General features: G+C 43.2%; 1 protein-coding gene across 3 annotated transcripts in view; it reads left to right on the forward strand.

The window, feature by feature from the left end:
* Positions 1–22,925, forward strand: part of LOC132870596 (NACHT, LRR and PYD domains-containing protein 12-like) — a 108,324-nt gene that overhangs the window by 11,335 nt on the left and 74,064 nt on the right. For 2 of the 3 annotated variants that reach the window (XM_060904292.1, XM_060904293.1), the window contains exons 9-10: positions 110–283; positions 8,248–8,421. In XM_060904292.1, the coding sequence (XP_060760275.1) occupies positions 110–283; positions 8,248–8,421 (348 nt within the window). Of the gene's footprint in view, positions 1–109; positions 284–8,247; positions 8,422–10,198; positions 13,770–22,925 lie in introns of those variants that run through there. The other variant, XM_060904294.1, reaches the window with a different exon arrangement.

Here is a 22,925-nt window from a genome sequence, read left to right on the forward strand (position 1 = left end):
TTGGACAAGAGAAGGGAGACAGTCCAACATCAGATGCATCATCTTTAAAGTCAGTATTAAACCAAGATGGAAATCTGTTGATGAAGTGTGTGTCATTGTGTCTCTGCAGGTTGGGATATTGTGGTGTCTCAAATGAAGTCTGTGCTGCTCTGAGTTCAGCTCTGAGATCAAACCCCTCACACCTGAGAGAACTGAATCTGAATAATAATAAACTCGGAGACTCAGGAGTGAAGCGTCTCTGTGCTGTACTGGAGAATCCTCACTGTAAACTGGAGACACTGAGGTAAGATCATCTCTGTGAGAGTCACATGACCTGCTCCTCAGTAAGACCCATTCTCTAATAGTGAGACTGAAGCAGAGGTTTTAGCTTCATCATCAGTGTCCTGAGGAGGAAGATTGTTTCTGTTCACTGCACACTGATGATTTGTCACAGAGTCTTTGGGTCAGATGGACGTATGTGAGAAGCTGCAGCATAAAACGGGACTTAATCCAACTGCCATGTGTCTGAGTTGTATTTATTCATTTAGAAATTACTTAAAATGAATAATCGCCAGATTTTATAAAAATGTTCCCAACTGACCATCTCAGATTTGCTTCGTACTTTTTGAATAATGTCACTGTTCCCATTAATAGTGTGTAAAATTTCAGGCTCGTATCTGCATTAGTTTCTGAGATGTAGAGGATTGAAGGTCCAAAGTCATTATTTTTTTAACTTTTTTTTTTTTCCGAGTTGCATGAAATTTTCAGGGTTGGTGTGAAATGTAGAGTTTCAGTGTTATTTTTCCCAAGTTCACACGGCTGAATGAAACGAGGCAGCGAGCTGTATTTTGGCCTGCAAGCTTTAGGTTTGACACGAGATTCGTAAATTTAATTCAGGAGATAATGTGGTCCTAAAAAAGTCTTGATGTAGTGCAGGGACCGGTTGGGGGTGGAGCATATCCCAACCTAGGACCCCCCCTAAATCCAGCCCTGACATGGATATAAATAATTATTGGGGTTTTTATTGTCCTCCACAGTATATTGTTGATGGAATTAAATAATGAAGATGAGCTCATAGTGCAGACCTTCAGCTTTATTTTGAGAAACTTGCGTCCAAATTGGATGACTGGTGTTGAAATTACAGCACTTTTTATTTGTGGTCCCTATTTTTTGAGGGATGAGAAAGTAATTGTACAAACGAACATAATCATAAATTACACTGACATTTTTCTGCCTCCACCACTGAGAGGTGAAACCGTTATAGTTTGAGTTTCTGCCTGTTTGTGTGAGATTCTTGTTCTCATGCTGTCTCGAACGAGTGGCTGAATGTTTGTAGGATTTATATGGAATGATCTTTGTTTCCTTCCTTGATTCTCCAATCATACAAATGTATAGTGTTCTATAAATGCACTGTGTAGATGACGGAGAAACAAGTTTATTGCTCCTGTGTAGTGCACTATAAGTCTAGTCGTCAAGTCAAGTTTATTTGTATAGTGCTTTTAACAATAAACATTGTCGCAAACCAGCGTTACAGAATTTGAATGACTTAAAACATGAGCTAATTTTATCCCTAATCTATCCCCAATGAGCAAGCGTGCGGCGATGGTGGCAAGGAAAAACTCCCTCAGAGGACATGAGGAAGAAATCTCGAGAGGAACCAGACTCAAAAGGGAACCCATCCTCATTTGGGCAACACCAGACAACATGACTATAATATTAACAGTCCTAACATTAGAGTCAGCTTCGTTGATACTATAAACCCCCCACCAACGGAAACCCGAGTGCAAAACTTCCTCACACTTGGCAGCCCTAAAGTCAGCAAGTCAACTGCAGTCCCCAGCCACAAAAGCGCCACTGCAAGAGTCCAGAGCGTCCTCCAGGTGCGACCCCCACCTGTCCACATGGGGCCGTCCTCCACAGGAGCGATGCAATGAGACTCCAACCAGACAAGGGGCACCAGGATGGATCAGGCAGGTCTAAGGAGCAGAAGAGGTCAGCATCTTGATCCCAGGACCGACATGTAACTCAGAGGGACAGATTTGGGGGGGGGGGGAGAAAAACCACAGGTTGTTAGGTATGCCCAATATCACCTGATGAGTAAGAACAGTATACGTTTTGCACTGAGTGCAAGCAGGGACTCCGGCAAAACAAACTGACATCATACATCCATACATCCCAGTTTACCAAAACGCTGTATGCCTGAGGACCCTCCAGATCTACACCTTTACGTCATAAACACCATTAACAAAAGGCTTGAGTAAACAGATATATTTTCAGCCTAGACTTAAACACTGAGACTGTGTCTGATTCCTGAACATTACTTGGAAGGCTGTTCCATAACTGTGGGGCTTTGTAAGAAAAGGCTCTGCCCCCTGATGTAGCCTTCACTATGGGTAATTCCACCCCAAATCACCAGATTTAGAAAAATGTTCGCCACTGACCATGTCAGATTTGCTTCATACTTTCTGGAAATATTGTCAGTCTGCCCAATAAATAGTGTACACAATTTTAGGCTTGCACCTTCATTAGTTTCTGAGATATAGGGGCTTAAAAAAAGGGGCGTGGCCCCAATTTCACTGTTAAAACGTGTTCTACAGAAAACGGACCTAACTTCAATAAGTCATTACTTTTAAACTATTCGTGCAAGATGCATGAAATTTTCAAGGATTGTTCTTCAATGCCAGACACCTTTTAAATACTAAAATAGAAAGTTCACAGTTCAATATTTGCCAAGTTATGGCTTGCTGAAAATCATAAAAATGTCTTCTATCATGTTTTGGAGCAACTTTGACGCCCCATATCTCCACATTAAAGCACACCAAATCTTTCAAATTTTCTTATTTCTCATGTTATAGTACTCTTTTTAGGCAACTAGGTATGTGTTCAAAAGAAATCTAACTTTCTGATTTATTAGGCTTTAAAAAAAAACATTTTGCGCCTATAATTCAAATGCATATTACAAATGTATGACAAGGTCTACCATAAAAACAATTATACCACTGGAAAGGGCTTGTTTTGATTAGCAAATGCGCAAAATATGAAGTTGGTACCCTAAACCAGACTATAAATATTAAGGTAGCAAGTACAGCATGTTTTATGATAGACGGAAATGCTGTTTTAAGGCATATAATCTTCTTGGATGCATCCAGAGATGCATAAAAACTGAAACACAATTTGAGATTTTTATCACTATCCCTTAGAAGCACATATTTGAGCTTCCATTTGCCAGCCAGATACATCCCCAGCTGAAAAAGGTCATTTACTTCAGTGATGGATCAACAGCCCAATACAAAAGCTATAAAAATTTCACAAATCTAATAAAGCATGCAGACAATTTTGGACTTTCGGCAGAATGGCATTTCTTTGCCACTTCTCATGGTAAATCACCCTGTGATTGGTATTGGAGGCACTGTAAAGTGGTCAGCAGCTCGAGCTAGCTTGCAGGCACTTACGAGTGATCACATACTAACCCCATCTGATCTGTTTTTGTGGGCAGAAAAACATATCAAGAACCTCCATTTCATCTGGCTTGGTACAGGGGAAGTTATGGAGAGTGGAAAAGCATTGGAGACAAGATTTTCAAGGTCAGCTAGTATTCCTGGAACAAGAGACAACAACTCCTTCATTCCAGTCATGTCCAACCAGCTGCAGGTCAGCAGGGTGTCAGGTGGTCCTAGCTTCATTGTGGATATGAGTGGGAATCGGCCACAAGTAATGCATAAAACCCCTGTTAAATCAGCAGTCTCTCTGGCAGATACAATTCCTGGTATATATGTTGTATGTTTGTATGAAAGACAGTGGTGGATAGGCAACATTCCTGCATTAACAGAGGAGGAACAAGATGTACAAGTAACATTTATGCATCCTCCTGGTCCCTCTCAGACTTGCAGCTGGCCCAGGAGAGAGGATAACTGTTGGGTCCCTCTGGTGCAGGTCATGAAAATCATTGATGCCCCACTTACATCAACTGGCAGGCAGTGTAAACTTCCATCTGATGTGGAAAAGCAAATTGATGCACTGTTTAAGCTCTTCAAATAAAGTATTTTTAAGGTTGTTATTTTTCCTACACTGTAGGTTTGTAATTGTATTGTAATATGCCTTAAAACAGCCTTTCCGTCTATCGTAAAACATGCCGTACTTGATACCTTAATATTTAAAGTTTGGTTTAGGGTACCAACTTCATATTTTGTGCATTTGCTAATCAAAACAAGCTCTTTCCAGTGGTCTAATTGTTTTTATGGTAGACCTTGTCATACATTTGCAATATGCATTTGAATTATAGGTGCAAATGTTTTTTTTAAGCCTAATAAATCAGTAAGTTTGATTTCTTTTGAACACATTCCTAGTTGCCTAAAGAGTACTATAACATGAGTAATAAATAAGAAAATTTGAAAGATCTGGTGTGCTTTAATATGGAGATATGGGGGGGTCAAAGTTGCTCCAAAACATGATAGAAGACTTTTTTTTTTTATGATATTCTGCAAGCCATAACTTGGCAAATATTGAACTGTGAACTTTCTATTTTAGTATTTAAAGGTGTCTGGCATTGAAGAACAATCCTTGAAAATTTGATGCATCTTGCATGAATAGTTTAAAAGTAATGACTTATTGAAGTTAGGTCCGTTTTCTGTAGCATGCATTTTAACAGTGAAATTGGGGCCACGCCCCTTTTTTTAAGCCCCTATATCTCGGAAACTAATGAAGGTACAAGCCTAAAATTGTGTACACTATTTATTGGGCAGACTGACAATATTTCCAGAAAGTATGAAGCAAATCTGAGATGGTCAGTGGTGAGGCCTCTGGTGATTTTCACATGGATTGACCCCTATACGAGGTACCAGCAGATAGTCTGCACCTTTTGATCTAAGTAGGTGTGGTGGGTCATAGAGGACCAGAAGTTCACTCAGGTACTGTGGTGCAAGACCATTCAGTGCTTTAAAGGTCAATAGTAGTATTTTATAATCAATACGAAATTTGATTGGGAGCCAATGCAGTGTGGATAAGACAGGCGCGATGTGGTCATATTTTCTAGTTCTAGTAACGACTCTTGCTGCTGCATTTTGAACTAACTGGAGCTTGTTTATGCACTTATTGGAACATCCAGACAGTAAGGCATTACAATAATCCAACCTGGAGGTAACGAAAGCATAAACTAGTTTTTCAACGTCATGTAGTGACTGACATTAAATTTCTTATCTTATCAATATTTCTGAGATGGAAGAGAGCTATCCGGGTGATGTTATCAATGTGAGTTTGGAATGAAAGACTGGGGTCAATAATCACTCCGAGGTCTTTTTATTGCTGCACGTGAAGAAACAAAGGCCATCCAGAGTTACTATGGAATTAGAAAACTTGCTTCTAGCTGCATGTTGTCTGAGTACAAGTAATTCAGTCTCGTCAGAGTTAAACAGAAGCAAGTTAATAAGCATCCAGTGTCTAATGTCCTTCACACATTCCTCAATTCTATTAAGCTGGTGTCTCTCATCAGGTTTTGCATAAACATACAACTGTGTCATCAGCATAACAGTGGAAACTAATACAATGTTTATGAATAATATCACCCAGAGGTAATATGTATAAAGAAAAAAGCAGTGGACCCAAGACAGAACCTTGTGGAACACCAAACTTTACCTCAGTATGTCTAGAAATATCACCATTTATACCAACATACTGATAACAATCAGTTAAATAAGAGCTGAGCCAGGGGAGGGCCGTTCCCTTAACTCCCACAACATTTTCTAGTCTATCCAGAAGAATGGAATGATCAATGGTATCAAATGCTGCACTAGTAGAGACCCATCTGAGATTCAGTGTCTGTGTCTCTCTCTCTCTCTCTCCTGTGCTCACTCTAGGACCCAAATTGTTTTAGCAAAAAGTGCTAAAGACTCAAATTTTTCTTTAGCAATTTTGCTTCGCAAGAAATACTAAAAGAACAATTTTCTTTTTAGCAAAGTAATTTTTTTAGCAAGATATGTTGTACTTCTAAATATTTCTTGCACTGACATAATATTGAAAAATGAATTGTTATTGTAGTTTGTTGGTGTTTCAATAGTGTTTGCAAGCTTGTTTCCTGCCTTTGTCTTTCCATGTTCTTGATTTATGTTCATAGCATGCTTATTTATTCTTGAATCCTCTTATTTTGATCATTTCATCAACTGTATATATGTAATGAAATTGTGTGTTTAATTTAACCCGCTTAATCTGGTTTACGGAGTCCATATTTTTCATTATAATTATATCTAACATCTGGTGTGATGTGCTTTGCACTGTTTGCTATCTATGCACCTTGGCTGTGTAACATAACTGCATGGTGAGTGGCTTCCAACTCTATCAGGGATTTATCACACCTATGGGTCATGTATAAATTTGAACTGGCCAAGTTGGCTTGGCCAACATCAGTGTCTGACTTGACCAATATCAGTGGCTGTCCTTGCTAAATTAATTTTATTTTTAATTTTATTTTTTTCAAAATTCTATTTTAACATCTCAACCACTGGTATTGCCTCGTGTGTGTGTGTGTGTGTTTTCTTCATTGAGGGGTGTGTGTGAGAGTAATTGGGATCCGTGTGTGTGTTTGGGGGGGGTATCTTTATGGGTAGGATGAAAGGAGCTCAGGGAGTTAAAATCAATGGTTGTTTCTTATAAATTAATCTGATAACCCAAATATAATGATATTCACAATTAATTTCTCAAATGAAACACTTGCAGTCAAAACTTTGAACCATGTGCGTCAAAACGCTCTGAAAACAAGGTACACTTGGTCGATATATCCTGGTTCATCTGTGAGTTCTTCCAAAGTTCTGTCAGGGTTGATATTATGTAGAAAATGCGTCTTTAGAATGGTTATATCGTGTTTTTATCCCTAACTGAGAAAGCTAACAGAATATTCTAATATTATCTCACTTTTTAGATAAGTTTGTCATACGTAAAGTCGGATAATTTATTTTAAACAAACCTCGCTATAATCTTGTTCACTAATGAGTGAGAATTGCCGACATTATCAGCGCAACTCGGAAATTGATCATTTTATATGTAAGGTCCGCTGCTACATAGATAAACCTAGACGCCGCATTGAGCTGGTGGCCCCGTTGCTGGGATACGTCGGAGTGTCCGCCATATTGGATGTAGCAAATCTTCCCCGTAAACCAATGCAAGTAAATGGACTGAACTTCATAAAGCCCCTTTCTACAATAATATTTAACTCGACGCCTTTTATTCACCCATTAAGAGACACGTATATATTTGGGAAACAAACAGGCATCAAAACAACATATATAACTTTTAATGTGATGGTTATAAATAGTGTGCGAAATACCCGTCAATATTCTGAATGACCGCCAAACTGAGTTCGGCCAGGTTCTAACGTCATACCAAAACGGTTAAAAACATTCATCATACGTTCAAAAACGTCCATCATAGTGTGGCACTGTATTGTCTAATTCTTACTGCTTATAACTATACACCTACCCGGTGGAGATGAGCTGGGAGACTGAAGGAACAGTATTGAAAAGTATTTTTCCAGTCTCACCTGTGAAAGGTAATCCCATGTGATCTCGTTTGGATGGTAAACCTGTTGGTACAGATAAACGCAGCACATGAATGAGGCATCTTTATTCTCGGCTACTGTCTAGACACTATACCAGAGACGGTTGAAGAATCTCCACTTTGCCCCATCCAATATGGCGGCGAGGATGACGTATGATTCTACGCAGAAGGCGTCTATGTTTATGTCTATGCGCTGCTATTGGAAGACGTAATTTGCGGTCAACCAATAAGAAGCTTCGAAACTCGGGGGCATTGGTTATAAATCAAAACATTGAAGATGGACACGAAAGGTACTGCTCATCTTGAGAAATCGCAACTGTTTGATGGATTTTGCTTAAACTTTAAATGACTTTCGCATAAAGTGCGAATACAGATTTTCTTTTCGCAAATTGGAATAAAACTTCGTGATTTGCGGATGTGCGAGCAGCTAGCGTGAGCCCAGCTCTCTCTCTCTCTCTCTCTGATTAAAGTTCATGGTCTCTCTGCTGTTCTCTGTTCAGCTTCAGCTGCTGATGGTTTAATATCACACACAACAGAGGAGAGAAACTAAATAAAACATTCAGTATTATCATTATTAATGACACTGTTAATGAGAATAAACAGGTGATATTAAATCCTCATGACATTCTGAATAATAAAATTAATTTTACACTCATCTTTAAAGTCAGTATTAAACCAAGATGGAAATCTGTTGATGAAGTGTGTCTCATTGTGTCTCTGCAGGTTGTGGGGTTGTGGTGTCTCAGATGAAGGCTGTGCTGCTCTGAGTTCAGCTCTGAGATCAAACCCCTCACACCTGAGAGACCTGAATCTGTCCTCTAATAAACTTGGAGACTCAGGAGTGAAGCGTCTCTGTGCTGGACTGGAGAATCCTCACTGTAAACTGGAGACACTGGGGTAAGATCATCTCTGTGAGAGTCACATGAGCTGCTCCTCAGTAAGACCCATTCTCTAATAGTGAGACTGAAGCAGAGGTTTTAGCTTCATCATCAGTGTCCTGAGGAGGAAGATTGTTTCTGTTCACTGCACACTGATTTGTCACAGAGTCTTTGGGTCAGATGGACGTATGTGAGAAGCTGCAGCACAAAACGGGACTTGATCCGACTGCGATGTGTCTGAACTCACTGTGAAATTTACTACAACACTGTAACTAATCCCACAAACTGCACCTGAGACTCAAACTAACTGCCCTCTGTGTGAGCAGCAGTGACATGGTGGAAATGATCTCAGGAATACAGAATTTGAAACGAAAATAAGACGTTAATGCCAGAGAACTGATGCAGGGAAAAATTGGCTTTTTTAAATTAAAAATCAATAGAACCACAACAACAATCCTTCTGTTCATTTTGGATTATTCAAATGTTATTATAGTAATAAACATTTACGTTATTATTATTATTATTATTATAATAATATTATAGTCCATAGGGTGGCATGGTGGTGTAGTGGTTAGCGCTGTCGCCTCACAGCAAGAAGGTCCGGGTTCGAGTCCCGTGGCCAGCGAGGGCCTTTCTGTGCGGAGTTTGCATGTTCTCCCTGTGTCCGCGTGGGTTTCCTCCGGGTGCTCCGGTTTCCCCCACAGTCCAAAGACATGCAGGTTAGGTTAACCGGTGACTCTAAATTGACCGTAGGTGTGAATGTGAGTGTGAATGGTTGTCTGTGTTGACCTGGCGACTTGTCCAGGGTGTACCCCACCTTTCGCCCGTAGTCAGCTGGGATAGGCTCCAGCTTGCCTGCGACCCTGTAGAACAGGGTAAAGCAGCTAGAGATAATGAGATGAGATTATAGTCCATTCCATTCATACAGTAACACAGAGCTACGTCAAATAGAGAACAGGATCAGTAGGTGTGTGTGTATGAAAGATCATCACAGGGCACGACCACTTTGCTCTGTTTTATTCTACAGATATCATTAAAATCATCTTCATAAAAAGGACCAATCCATGGGGGGGGGGGAACACACACAGGACTGTAAAGAAGAATAGAGGAATTCTCTTCTGAAATTAAGACTCTTTAACATACAGTGAAAAATGCACCAATTTTAAGACCCACAAAATGTTTCGTCATCAATAACAGGTGATTTTTTGTTTTTATTATTTCACTGGTTGTGTTTTGCAGAAATGTTTCTGAAGACTTTGACATTACCTGGTTTTCTGCGTTCATTAATAATAAAACTTGGCGTGGTGGAAAAAAGAAAAATGCTCACTCGTTTGGCTCCAAGCAGGGAAAAAGAATCTTTATTGTTGGTTTCTCAATGCAAAAGAAATGCAGAACAAAGAAACTGTTCTGGGTGTGCACCTCCCCTTCCTTATGATAGCATTTTATATCCTTGTGAAACATTATTTTAAAAACAGTAACAGTCAGAAGCAAAGGTTTAAACTCTGACCATAGAAGGAATTGTCTTTTCTCAACATCTGCAGTCAAGCCAGAAAGTCTGCACACCTGTTTCACTTTCTCCATGTTCTATTACATTACAGACTTATTCTACAATAGACTGAGTTCATTTTTTTTTTGTCACAAAATTCTACACAAAGTAGCCCATAATGACAAAGTGAAGGCAGGTTTTTAGAAACTATGCAATTTTATTTTACTGACAAAAATGGGTTATTTGGGGTTACATATCTGTAACCAATGATTGTAATCAACGACTCTCTTCATACTCTACCTGGCAGCAGTATTGGAAACCATGGGAGCCCATCTCAGCAAAGGGGTCTACATGAAGACAAGATCAGATGGCAAGCTCTTCAACCTTGCAAGACTCAGAGCCTCCACCAGGACAAGAGAAATGTGTGAGAGAGAACTCCTCTATGCTGATGACTCTGCTCTGGTAGCGACAGATGCCCATGATATCCAAGAAATCGTGGACACTTCTCTACTGCTTCCTCTTTGTTTGGCCTCAAGATCAATGTGTCAAAGACAGAACTCCTCTACCAGCCCCCTCCAAATGACTTAACACCTTGCCCAGTTGTACTGGTGAATGGGTCAGTCCTCTCCATGACCAAGAACTTTACCTACCTTGATAGTGCAGTCACAAGCACCAACTCGTCAGACCTGGAAGAAGAGCGCCGGATACAAGCTGGCTCCAAAGTGTTTGGCTCCCTTCACAACTGTCTGTGGTTGAGACACATCAGGAGGTCAACCAAAGTGAAGGTCTACAACGCAGCCGTCCTACCATCACTCCCCTACTCCAGAGTGCATGATCCTCTATCAGACAGATAAAGAAGCTCACCAGGACACAGCTCCACCATCTGCGACAAATTCTGGGGATCCATTGGCAAGACAGGATAACTGATGTCAAGATGCTGAGGAGAGCCAAAACAGCTAGTGTAGAGGCACTCATCACTGCCTCACAGCAACGTTGGGCTGGACATGTTCGTCGCATGCCTGACTCCAGACTCCCCAAAGCTGTCTTTTTGGAGAACTTGGCCAAGGAAGGAGGAAACAAGGTGGACAGAAGCTATGCTTCAAAGATGTGCTGAAGAGACACATGAATACAGGAATTAACCCTGACACCTGGGAGCAAGCTGCCACTGACAGAAGTAACTGGAGAGCATCTGTGAGGAGGTTAGTCAGAACCATCGAGGGCAAGTGTCAGAAATATCAGTGAGCGCATGAAAGACATTCCCGTGCAACAACTGGACATGCATGCAGTGTTTGTGGACGGCTCTGCTGCTTGCGTGCAGGCCTTGTGGTCCACCTGCAGTCATGCAGGACTTAATCCTCTCTGCATAACATTCATCATCGACATCAGTGGACTGCCGAAGAAGACATATCTGTACACACCCTTAGCCTAATACTTGATTGATGCACCTTTGGCAACAATTACAGCTTCAAGGTGTCTTGGGAAAGAAGCTACGAGCTTGGCACACTTGTTTCTGGACATTTTTGCCCATTCCTCTTGGCATATACTTGCAAGCTGTGTCAGGTTGGATAGGGAGCATCGGTACACAGCCATTTTCAGCCCCTTCCACAGATGTTCAATTGGGCTCTGGCTGGGCCACTCAAGGACATTCACAGACTTTCTCCGAAGCCATTCCTTTGTTCTCTTGGCTGTGTGCTTTGGGTCATTATCATGTTGGAAAGTAAACCTTCTCCCCAGTCTGAGGTCCAGAGCGGTCTGGAGCAGATTTTCTTCAAGGATCTCAGTGTACTTGGCTGCATTCATCTTTTTCCTCTATCAGGACTAATCGCCCCATTCCTGCTGCTGAAAAATATTCCCACATCATGATGCTGCCACCACCATGCTTCACTGTAGGGATGGCATTAGCCAGGCGATGAGCAGTGCCTGGTTTCCTCCAGATGTGACACTTGGTATTCAGGCCAAAAAGTTCAATTTTGGTTTCATCAGACCAGAGAATCTTGTTTCTCATGGTTTGAGAGTCCTCTAGGTGCCTTTTGGCAAACTCCAAGTGGGTTGTCATGTGCCTTTTAGTAAGGAGTGGCTTCCATCTGGCCACTCTACCATAAAGGCCTGATTTGTGGAGTGCTGCCTGGATGGTTGATCTGAAAGGTTCTCCCATCTCCACAAGGATACACTGGAGCTCTGTCAGCCCTCGGGTTCTTGCTCACTTCCCTGGCCAAGGTCCGTCTTCCCCGATCGCTCAGTTTGACCAGGCGGCCAGGTCTAGGAAGATTTCTTGGTGGTTCCAAACTACTTCCATTTACGAATGATGGTGGCCACTGTGCTCTTTGGGACCTGTAAAGCTGCAGCAATTTTTCTGTACCCTTTTCCAGATCTATACCATGACACCATCCTGTTTCTGAGGTCTGCAGATAATTCCTTTGACCCCATGGCTTGGAGTTTGCTTTGATGTACACTGTCAACTGTGGGACCTTTTATATAGGCAGGTGTTGGCATTTGCCCAATCATGTCCAATCAATTGAATTTACCACAGGTGGACTCCAATTAAGTTGGAGAAACATCTCAAGCAGTATCAGTGGAAACAAAATGCACCTCAGCTTACTTTTGGGTGTCCTATCAAAGGGTGTGCACACTTGTGTACATTATATTTTACATTTTGATTTTTAATAAGGTGGCATGGTGGTATAGTGGTTAGTGCTGTCGCCTCACAGAAAGAAGGTCTGGGTTCGAGCCCCGTGGCTGGCGAGGGCCTTTCTGTGCAGAGTTTGCATGTTGTCCACGTGGGTTTCCTCCGGGTGCTCCGGTTTCCCCCACAGTCCAAAGACATGCAGGTTAGGTTAACTGGTGACTCTAAATTGACCGTGAGTGTGAATGGTTGTCTGTGTCTGTGTCAGCCCTGCGATGACCTGGTGACTTGTCCAGGGTTTACCCTGCCTTTTGCCCATAGTCAGATGGGATAGGCTCCAGCTTGCCTGCAACCCTGTAGAACAGGATAAAGCGGCTAGAGATAATGAGATGAGATTTTTAATAATGTAAGGTCCTCTAAAATAACACTTTTATACTCCTATATTGGATTGCCCTATTTTCTGTGTAATTAACTTCATTTACCATAATGCCTTGTGGTTTGGAATATTTTCACTGTTTGATGTGTTGTGACGTACTGTGCATTCGGACCAATCAGACTTATTTGCTCGTTGTATTTTTATTTGAATTTTGATGTCAGCCAATGGTAATTGGTATATGTTTAATGCCCGCAAGTTCGCGAGCTTTTTGAATGTCCCATCACTTCACGAGAGAGAAGCTCACGTCAGTTCCTGCCTGCAGCAGAGGAGAGAGAGATTGTGTTGTGAGCTCTATTTCAGCACTTATTTTGCAGAGAGTATTTTTATAGTTTGGCCTGCTTATGGCCATAACGTGTACCTGGGACTCCAGTGTCACTCCAGTGAGTGATCTTGCTTTTTTTTTTTTCGCGGACACATCTGCCCTCCGTTGCTGGGCCCACCAGAGCGCTTTCGTCAATTCCCGGGGACTCACTGTGTCGGGACCGGGACCCAGCCAGCTACCGAGGGGTTTGGGGTGAGCAGCATCTTGTTCAAGCGAGGTAACCCACAGCAGTAGCTAGCCCTCTGCTCAGGAGCATCTGCTGCATGACTGTACCGACATCTGTAACCTGATCCATCTGGTCTGACTGGTGGATTGTGAGTAACGCGAGCCCACACTTACACAGACACACACGTTCCTTTGGTCTCGCCTGGATCGCCAGCGTTTTAGAAGGGCGTTGTAGCGGTTGCTGTTCTGCCTGCAGTTCAGAGAGCTGCCACCTGTGCACCAATGGGCCCCAACTGCGCGCTTTTTTTTTTTTTCTTTTCCACTTTTGATACTTTACCCAGTTTTATTTTCTTACTATGTACTGCTTGTATACACACTGTTGATGTGCTATCTGTAACATCTCTATGAAGTAGGCTAATTGTTTCCGCTCGTCTTGTGCAGGTGTTACTATTTTATTCATATTGGTGATTACATTGCGTGCTTCTTTGGGAAGCATTTATCAAATAATATCGCCTATTATTATTATTGCTTATTAATAAATATAATTTAATTATATCTTGGGTGTATTGGCTGCTCATTTGGTTCTTTTATATTTGAACATTCTGACATGCACGCTGCAGACTAGCTATTAGTTCTTTCACTCAAACTACTATTTATTTTAAATTCTGAGGAAATACACCATACACTAGCTTCAAAGTAGAGGTCTGCACGGGTCGGATTTTGCAGTCCCGCTCCCGCCTGCGCCTGCCATATTTTTTCCCGCTCCCGCCCGCAAATCCCGCATGATGCAGACGTTCGCGTTATTTCTCAGGAAAGTTCTTGTCTTGACACACCGTGATGGTGCCCGGCCCCCTACTTTGAGTGGATTTGAGCATAAATATCTACAGTTCACGTTTGTTATTATTTATAGTGCTGTCAAGCGATTAAAATATTTAATCGCGATTAATGTCGCGACTGTCATAGTTAACTCGTGATTAATCGCAATTTAATTGCACATTTTTGTCACATGAAAAACCATTGTAATTCTCTTAGCATAAAGTGAATGGGCTTGCTTTGTACCAATGTTTTTTATTGCAAAGCATAACACATCTTGACACAGCCACTGCAAAGTGAAACCTAAGCCGAGCACCGTGAGTGAAGTGATCTACTGCTTGAGTTAGTCTACAACTCTAATCAGAGAGACAGGTTACACAGTGACGGTAGGCTTGACATGCTTGATTATAATATAAAGTACACTATTATATTAACTTTAAGTTGTTCGTTGATAAATATTGCATTGAATCTGATCTTTACTGTTTCAGCTCACTTAACACATTTTGTACTTTTACACTTTCTGCCTGTTGATGCGTCGCGTTGTCCAATCAGAGGCGGCCAAATTTGCATATTACAGGAAGGATTTCTGGGATAGCATTGAGTTTACAGTTCAGAGGGATCTGGCTTCTTTAGACGCTGTCTTCTTAAAACTGAATAAATATTTAAAAAGAGCCAAATGAGCCAGTCTTTTGAACTGCTCTTTTTAAAGAACGGATCACAAAGATGCGGATCCCATCAAAGATCCATAAATCCCATCTCTACCCACCCAATGTGGATCCAATGAGTTTCACTTTCAGATAATCATCAATCTCTGAGTTTAAAGACTTCGATTCAGCACCCGTAGCACCGACATCCTCCCATTCCTCAAAGTCACGAAAAGTGGCCTGATGTACCTGATTTATGGCCGTTGTATGTCAGAACCTTTTGGCACTTATCACAGCAAGCAAAGGGCAGCTGATTTCCCTCCGCGTCGTACATGAGTGAGAATGATTTCCAAATGTCCGATTTCAGGACTCTTGACTTTTTAACGGTAAATGTACCTGTTTTTAAAGCAGCACTTACTTTTTGAAGCACTGTGAGCTTCAGTAAAGGAGCTCTGCTCTTCTGCCATGATCGGAGATCTCAAACATGGAAGAGGAAAGGAATCAGAAACGAACGAGAGATATTTTTCCTCTCCTGGATCAGAATCAGAATTCTGATGCCAGCTCATCTAAGGTGTCATTGAGGCATCATGTTAGTGTGGGTCACTGGAGGCTGGGTGTGAACGGCGAGTCATTAGAGTGATCAAAGGATTGCCCGTTAGGGTGATCAATGGCAAATTTAAGATGCCATTCCTCACTCAATCTGGCAATCTGACTCTCTCTGCAAATTTAGGCATCTTAAAATGTTTTTATTAATGCCAAATAAAATATCCAGCACAAATTATATATGATAGACATAAATTAATAATTTATAAATTTTGTTTTAAATACGTTTTTAGTTAGCGGGACTGCAGCTTATCACCGCTCCCACTCGCGCCCGCATATGTGCACTCCCCATCCCACCCGCAATGAGCTTTCAAAATTTGTCCCGCACTGCTTTGCAGCGGGTCCCGCGGGACTCCCGCGGGAATGCAGGGCTCTACTTCAAAGGTAAGTGTAGTATTTTCGCAGTGGAGGCACCGCGCTGTTAAATTTATCATTTATTAGATTCATGCTTATTATTCTCTCTATACTCGTATTTGTACCCTTATGGTATCAGGAATCTCAGCCAGCTCACCACTCCACCGCTGAGAACTTAGGACCCTGTTGCGCCATTATTTATTGGGATTTAGGGTAACTCTCTTTAGTAGCCTGTAGCCTACTGTGCTGGGTGATCAGCACCTGTAAAAAAGGGGTTACATTTTGGAGGCACCGCTGGGATTTACCTGTTTACCAGAACAAGTAGATCGCTGTGTTTCGCTTAATGTTTGTGTTGTGTTAGTTATTGCTGTTTGCTGGATGTTTCTTTTTTTTTTTTTTTTTAACATGGACCTTAGTCAGGCTGTTGAGTGGAGCCGTGAGGAGAATGTGGAGTTGTCATGCCATTTTACTTAGCAGAGTGCCATTGGAGGCCACTGATGTGGTTAGCCGTGTGCTCAGCACAGTCAAGGTTCTGGGTAGGACCCGGATACGTGGTTGCCGTGGCGACAAGACTGGTAGGCATCTGTACATTTTAGTGTACATCTGTACACTTCAGGGCCCTCCTGAAGTGGGAATTGTAGGTGAGGCAGGTCCATGGGCTGTTCATGTAGTGAGTAGTTTGCTGCCTGCTAGTCCTGTTCTTGAAAGTGATGGATTTGAAGCCAAGCTATTGTCATTATTACAGCAGGAAGGCAAGTCTATGGGTGATGTGAAGGCTGTTTTGGGCACGCAGCCTCCTAAATCTGATGTCAGCATGGATCTTGTGAATGCCATAGGCCAGCTCATTGATCGCTGTAACCAGGCATCTGTTGATGTGCCTGGCTATAGAAAACTGAGGCTGTTCTCCGGTTTACAGCCCGTTCCCCCAGGTGAGGAAGAATATGAGGCCTGGATGGAGCAGGCTACTCAGATGATTACTGAGTGGCAGTGCAGTGATGCTGCTAAGCGACAGCGCATTGAGAGTTTGCGTGGGCCTGCTGCGGATATAGTAAGGTTCTTGAAAGTCAGTAGCCCATCTGCTACTGCTACTGATTACTTAACTGCTCTTGACACTACTTATGGATTGACTGAGAGTGGGGCAGATCTTGTGGCATCGTTTCGCCATACTTTTCAAGAAGATGGTGAGAAACTTTCTGCTTTCTTGTATCGCTTGGACAAGCTTCTCCACCGTGCTCTTTTGAGAGGAGGGATTGAAGCTGCAGGCCTGAATCGTGCACATCTGGAGCAGTTGTTCAAGGGTGCTCTCACCACTGACATTGTGGCTTTACGTGTGCGACTTCTGCACACTTTGCAAGCTCCGCCTTCTTTTTCACAGTTAATGCAAAATGTGAGAGAGGAAGAGCACTTTGTAAGTGCAAGGGAGAGTGCAAAGGTTTCTGTGGCCTCATCTACGTTTCGCCAGGTTCCTGTGACTGCTGCTGTCACTCTTCCTCATGTGCCTGTTACTCCCCTGATGTCTGAGGTTGACAGTCTGAGGAAAGAGGTCAAGGAGCTGACATCTTTAGTAACTAAACTTTTGACTGCTACTACCGTGGCTCCTGAAAATCCTCAAGCCTCTCAGTTTAGCGTAAGCCACAGCACAGAAACCACTGCCCCAGCTGTTCCCACAAGGGCTGTTTCTTTGAACCTGCTGAAGTCTACGGCATCCTCTTCTGTTCCTGCCATTTTTTGTTACAAGTGTGGAGAAGACTGCCACACCAAGCGAGAGTGCACACGTCCTGAGAACTTGAGGGTAGTGAATCAGAAGCTGCTTGAGAGGGTCACGCAGCAGGGAAACTTCCCCGGAGCTCAGTGAAGGAACGGCACAAAGCTCCATCACACAAAACACGTTCTGCTCATTGTTCACCTCCAATCAAAGTCAGCCAATCGCAACTGCCATCTGGGTTAGTGGAGCCCTCGGCTGAGGTGCCCGTGCAGATAGAAGGTATTTATGCTAAAGCTCTGCTTGATAGTGGTTCTCGGGTCACCATCTTGTATCATGGCTTTTATAATGCATATTTGAAGCATTTGCCACTGCAGCCAGTGGAAAATCTGGAAATATGGGGTTTGAGCTCTCACAAATACCCATATGATGGATATTTGCCCCTTAGGCTCGAGTTCACTGATGCGGTCACTGGTGTGCCTCAGGTGGTGGACACTTTAGCTCTTTGTCCTGACCCTCAGACAAAAGAGGGTATAGCCATTTTGGTAGGCACAAACACTCACTTAGTGAAGTTGTTCCACTCTTGTCGTGAACAGGCAGGTGATGGGTTTCTTAACACGCTGACCATACACCCTGTGATGAAAGAGGTTTTTGAGTCCATTAAGCACACAGGTGTATCACCAGAGGATGTGGATAAACATTGTACTGTGTGGTTCACGAAACCTAAGCCTGTTGTTTTAAAGCCTGGGCAGGAGCTGCAGCTTTGAGGACTGCCCAAGTTTCCTGGTGAACTTGATGACTCTTTAGTCCTGGTAGACCAGCCTTTTAGTGCTGATGATGCATCTGTCCCTGAGCTTGAGGTTCGGCCTGAAGTCCATCCAGTCTCCGCTGTGTCCTGCCGTCGTATTACGGTAAATGTGAGGAATGTTTCTTCCAGGGATGTTCTTGTGAAGAGAGGTAGTCCCCTCGCTCACATATACCCTGTATATGTGCCACAGTTTCCGTCCACTTGCAGTCCCATAGCTGCTGGTGAGCTTACTTCTGCTTCTTTTGATTTTGGCACTTCTATGCCAAAGGAGGCAGAACATCACCTCTGTGAGAAGATGTTGCAGAGGAAGGAAGTGTTCTCTTGTAGCGAGTGGGATGTAGGTTGCTCAAAAAGCACTCAGCATAAAATCAGGTTAAATGACTCGCGGCCTTTTCGGGAGCGATCTCAACATTTAGCTCCTGCTGATCTAGAGGATGTGCATCAGCATTTGCTGGAACTCCAGAATCATGGCATCATTTCGGAGTCCGTATGCTTCGCCCATTGTTGTAGTGCGCAAGAAGTCAGATAAAGTCAGGTTGTGCATTGATTATAGAATGCTTAACCAGCGGACCATCCCTGACCAGTACATGGTTCCCAGGATCGAAGACGCCCTCCATTGTCTCTCTGGTAGTAAGTGGTTCTCGGTGTTGGACTTGAGAAGTGGCTACTATCAGATTCCCATGAGCGAGGCTGATAAAGAAAAGATAGCATTCATCTGTCCTATAGGTTTCTATCAGTTTGAGCATATGCCTCAGGGAATCTGTGGTGCCCCTGCCACGTTCCAGAGAGTCATGGAGCAGACAGTCGGAGACATGAATTTTCTGGAGGTTCTGGTGTATTTAGATGACCTGATTGTCTTTGATAGCGCCTTGGAGGAGCATGAGGAGAGACTCTTAAAGGTTCTGGACAAGTTGAGAGATGAAGGTCTCAAACTTTCGTTGGATAAGTGTCAGTTTGGTAGGATGTCTGTGAACTATGTGGGGCACATAGTTTCACAGGATGGCATAGCCACTGACCCCTCCAAAATAGAGGCTGTTGTTTCATGGCCTCGACCACAGACTGTCACTGAGCTACGGTCATTTTTGGGTTTTTGTGGATATTACCGTCGTGTTGTGAAGGGTTTTTCCACATTATGCCGCCCGCTGAATGAGTTGCTGCAGGGCTAGCTGCCTCGGAAGAAGAGCTCGAGTTCACAGGCTGCTGACTCGAAACCTTCTTTCTGGCCCTCTGAGCCTTTTGGCCCTAGATGGAGTGATCAATGCGATTCCGCTTTTCAGGAGCTGAAGTCAAGGTTAACTCAGGCCCCGGTGCTAGCTTTTGCAGACCCCCAAAAGCCATATGTTTTGCATGTGGATGCAAGCCTGGATGGTCTAGGTGGTGTCCTTTATCAAGAGTACATTGAAGGATTGCGTTCTGTGGCATTCATCAGTCGTAGTCTTTCCCCTTCAGAGCTCAGAAACTGGAGCTCACAGCTCACAAACTGGAGTTTTTAGCTTTGAAGTGGGCTATTGTGGATCGGCTGCATGACTACCTTTTATGGAGCCAGTTTTGAAGTCAGGACGGACAACAACCCCCTGACTTATATAACCAAGTCTGCCACATTGGATGCCACTGGTCATCGCTGGTTGTCGGCATTGTCCACTTACGACTTCAGCCTGAAGTACAGGCCTGGGCAGAGGAACATGGATGCTGACGCACTGTTGTGACGCCCTCACATCAGTCTGTCCCCTGAAGATGAGTGGCGAGAGATTCCCGCCCCTGGAGTGCGAGCTATTTGTCAGGTGGTGGCCACACAGAGAGCTGGTTGTTCTTCATTCCCCTGGGTTGCTGATCAGATTTGCAGCCATGAGTCAGCTGTTCCAACAGCATTCTGTCATGTTGCTGCTGTAGCACCTGATCAGTTGCCTACTTTTAGTTCTAGTGAGCTTCAAGAAGCTCAGAAAAGCGACCCTGTTATAGGAGATGTCTGGCAAGCTACAAGTCTGAAGAAGCCTGCTAGTAGTATCCTGACGCGGCATCCTGACTTTAAGATCCTGAAAAAGGAGTGGGCAAAGCTGTCTATTGACAAGGGACTGCTATACAGGACTGTTAAGCAGGGTGGTCAGTGTGTGAGACAACTGGTGTTCCCTAAGCAATTCCATGGTCTGGTTTTTAAGCTGCTGCATGACGATAGTGGCCACTTGGGGTTTGACAAGTCGTACAGTCTGGTTCAGGACAGGTTTTACTGGCCTCGTATGAAGCTTGATGCAGAGAAATACTGTAAGACGTGAGCGCTGCATCAAGCGGAAAACGTTGCCTCAGAGGGCTGCTCCTCTTTCCCACATAGAGTTCTGGACCCATGGATTTGGTGTGCATAGATTTTCTTTCGATTGCGCCTGACTCTCGAAATGTTTGCAATGTGTTGGTCGTCACTGACCATTTCACGTGTTATGCACAGGCCTTTCCTACTAAGGACCAGACAGCTGTCACAGTGGCAAGGACTCTCTGGGAGAGATATTTTATTCATTATGGCTTGCCCACCCGTATCCACTCCGACCAGAGGAGGGATTTCGAGAGTAGACTGGTGACTGAGATGTTGACCATGTTGGGTGTGAAAAAGTTGAGGACGTCTCCTTACCACCCACAGGGTGACCCACAACCTGAGAGGTTCAATAGGACTGTTAGACGTGTTGGGCACCCTAGAGTCACATCAAAAGTCAAAGTGGAGTCAGCATATAGCACATTTGGTGCATGCGTATAATTGCACTCCTAATGAGGCTACCGGGTACTCACCCTATTTCTTGACGTTTGGTCGGGAGACTCTGCTCCCTGTTGATGTTTGCTTTGGTGTTTCATCTGATGACATGTCATTTGCATCACATTTAAAGTATGTGACAAAGATGAAAGAGGAGTTGCAAGCTGCTTACCAGCTGGCATGTGCCTCTGCAGATAGGATGAATCAGAGCAACAAGGAGAGGTATGACCAGGAAGTTCGCTATCATAGCCTGAGTCCTGGGGATCGGGTTTTGATTAGAAACTTGGGTCTGAAAGGGAAGCAGAAGCTAGCGGATAGATGGAGCTCACGTCCTTAGTGTTGATGATCAGCTTTCTGACCTCCCTGTGTACAGGTTGACGCCTGTTGATGGTAATGGACCAGTCAAGGTGATGCCCTGTAACCATATCTTGCCTTTGGACAGGAGGTAAGACTAGGTCCAGTGGTCGCCACCGCTCCAGCTCTGGGCCCAAGGGCTGTGAAACACAGAAGGGCTAGGGAAAATCATAGGACTGGTGTCTCTGAGGTGTTTCCTCCTGTGGTACATGCACAGTCTAGCACTTCTGATTCGGAGTATGGTTGTTATGCTGAGGATGCAGTGCAACATGCTCCTCTGACTGTTGGCACGCATAATGCCCAGCCTGTACCAGATTCTACTGTGCTATGTGTCTCCACCACAGTTAGAAGCCCTAGGTTAGTGCCCACACCTAGAGATGATGTGATAACTCCATTCAACCCTGCACTCCTTACCTCTCCACATAGGTCTCCTGAGGTAATGAAGGATTTAGTAGCCACAGACCAGGATGTTAGCTGTCCTGATGTTCACTTTGTAGTTTACCCTGCAGCTCCCACAGACTCAGTTCCTCCCTTAGTATGTAGGTCACATAGGGATAGGAAGCCTACTGACCGCTTGACTTACGGCAAGCTACGAGTGCAGAGCAGGAATGTTGTAGCATCACACTTTGCACTTGCCGAGCCATTCCCTGCATGGTATAATGTTTCTCATGCCTGGTGGTGTAATCCGCAGGCTCTTTGCAGTACATGCACAGACCGGCCATTCCTTATGCCATGCGCTTCACCTGCCTTTGGGCAATTACATATAAATGTCAACCTCACCATGCAAAAATAAAGCAACATGTAATACATCAAAACCACTCCCAGAGATATCACCTAGGCCTGTATTTTACAGATGTGAATAAGTTGAACCAATTTGTAACCAACCTAATATGTCACTGTCAGTCTTTTTCTTATAATGTAAAACCCAAGCTAAAATCAACTTTGATCGTGTACAATTCTATATTATTCCCACAAGCCACAGAAATGCATGCTAAAATCCACAAAACAGCAAAACAATAGCCATCCTAAATATTATTTAAGAACTTTGATAGTTTTAGCTGATATTTAGAGAGTTTTTCAAAGGGTTATGGTGGTTAAATTGCTGATTTTCTAAACATATGCCATGTCTATTTCAGACGCGTCACATCCATAACGGAATTTCATCACATCCATAACGCTGACTTTTCCTTCCGAAACTCTGCATGAAATACAAAATATTTTAAACAAAGATTTTTTTAATATTCACCTTGGACTCCTCTATCAAATGGATATCTCCATTTCGACATTAGGTTTACAATTTCAGAGTTTGATAAAAATGTACAGTCACCCAAGAAAAGTGATACTTTTTCTGTCACATCCATAACGCACCTTTTATTGGCATTTTCTGGCATGCCCTAGATGTACTATGGGAACTGTTCTTGTTCTATCACTTCTCCAGTATGGTACAGCCTTAAAATATGCAACACCTGTTTAAATACT

This window comes from Neoarius graeffei, chromosome 22, assembly GCF_027579695.1.
Source record: "Neoarius graeffei isolate fNeoGra1 chromosome 22, fNeoGra1.pri, whole genome shotgun sequence".
NCBI lineage: Eukaryota > Metazoa > Chordata > Actinopteri > Siluriformes > Ariidae > Neoarius > Neoarius graeffei.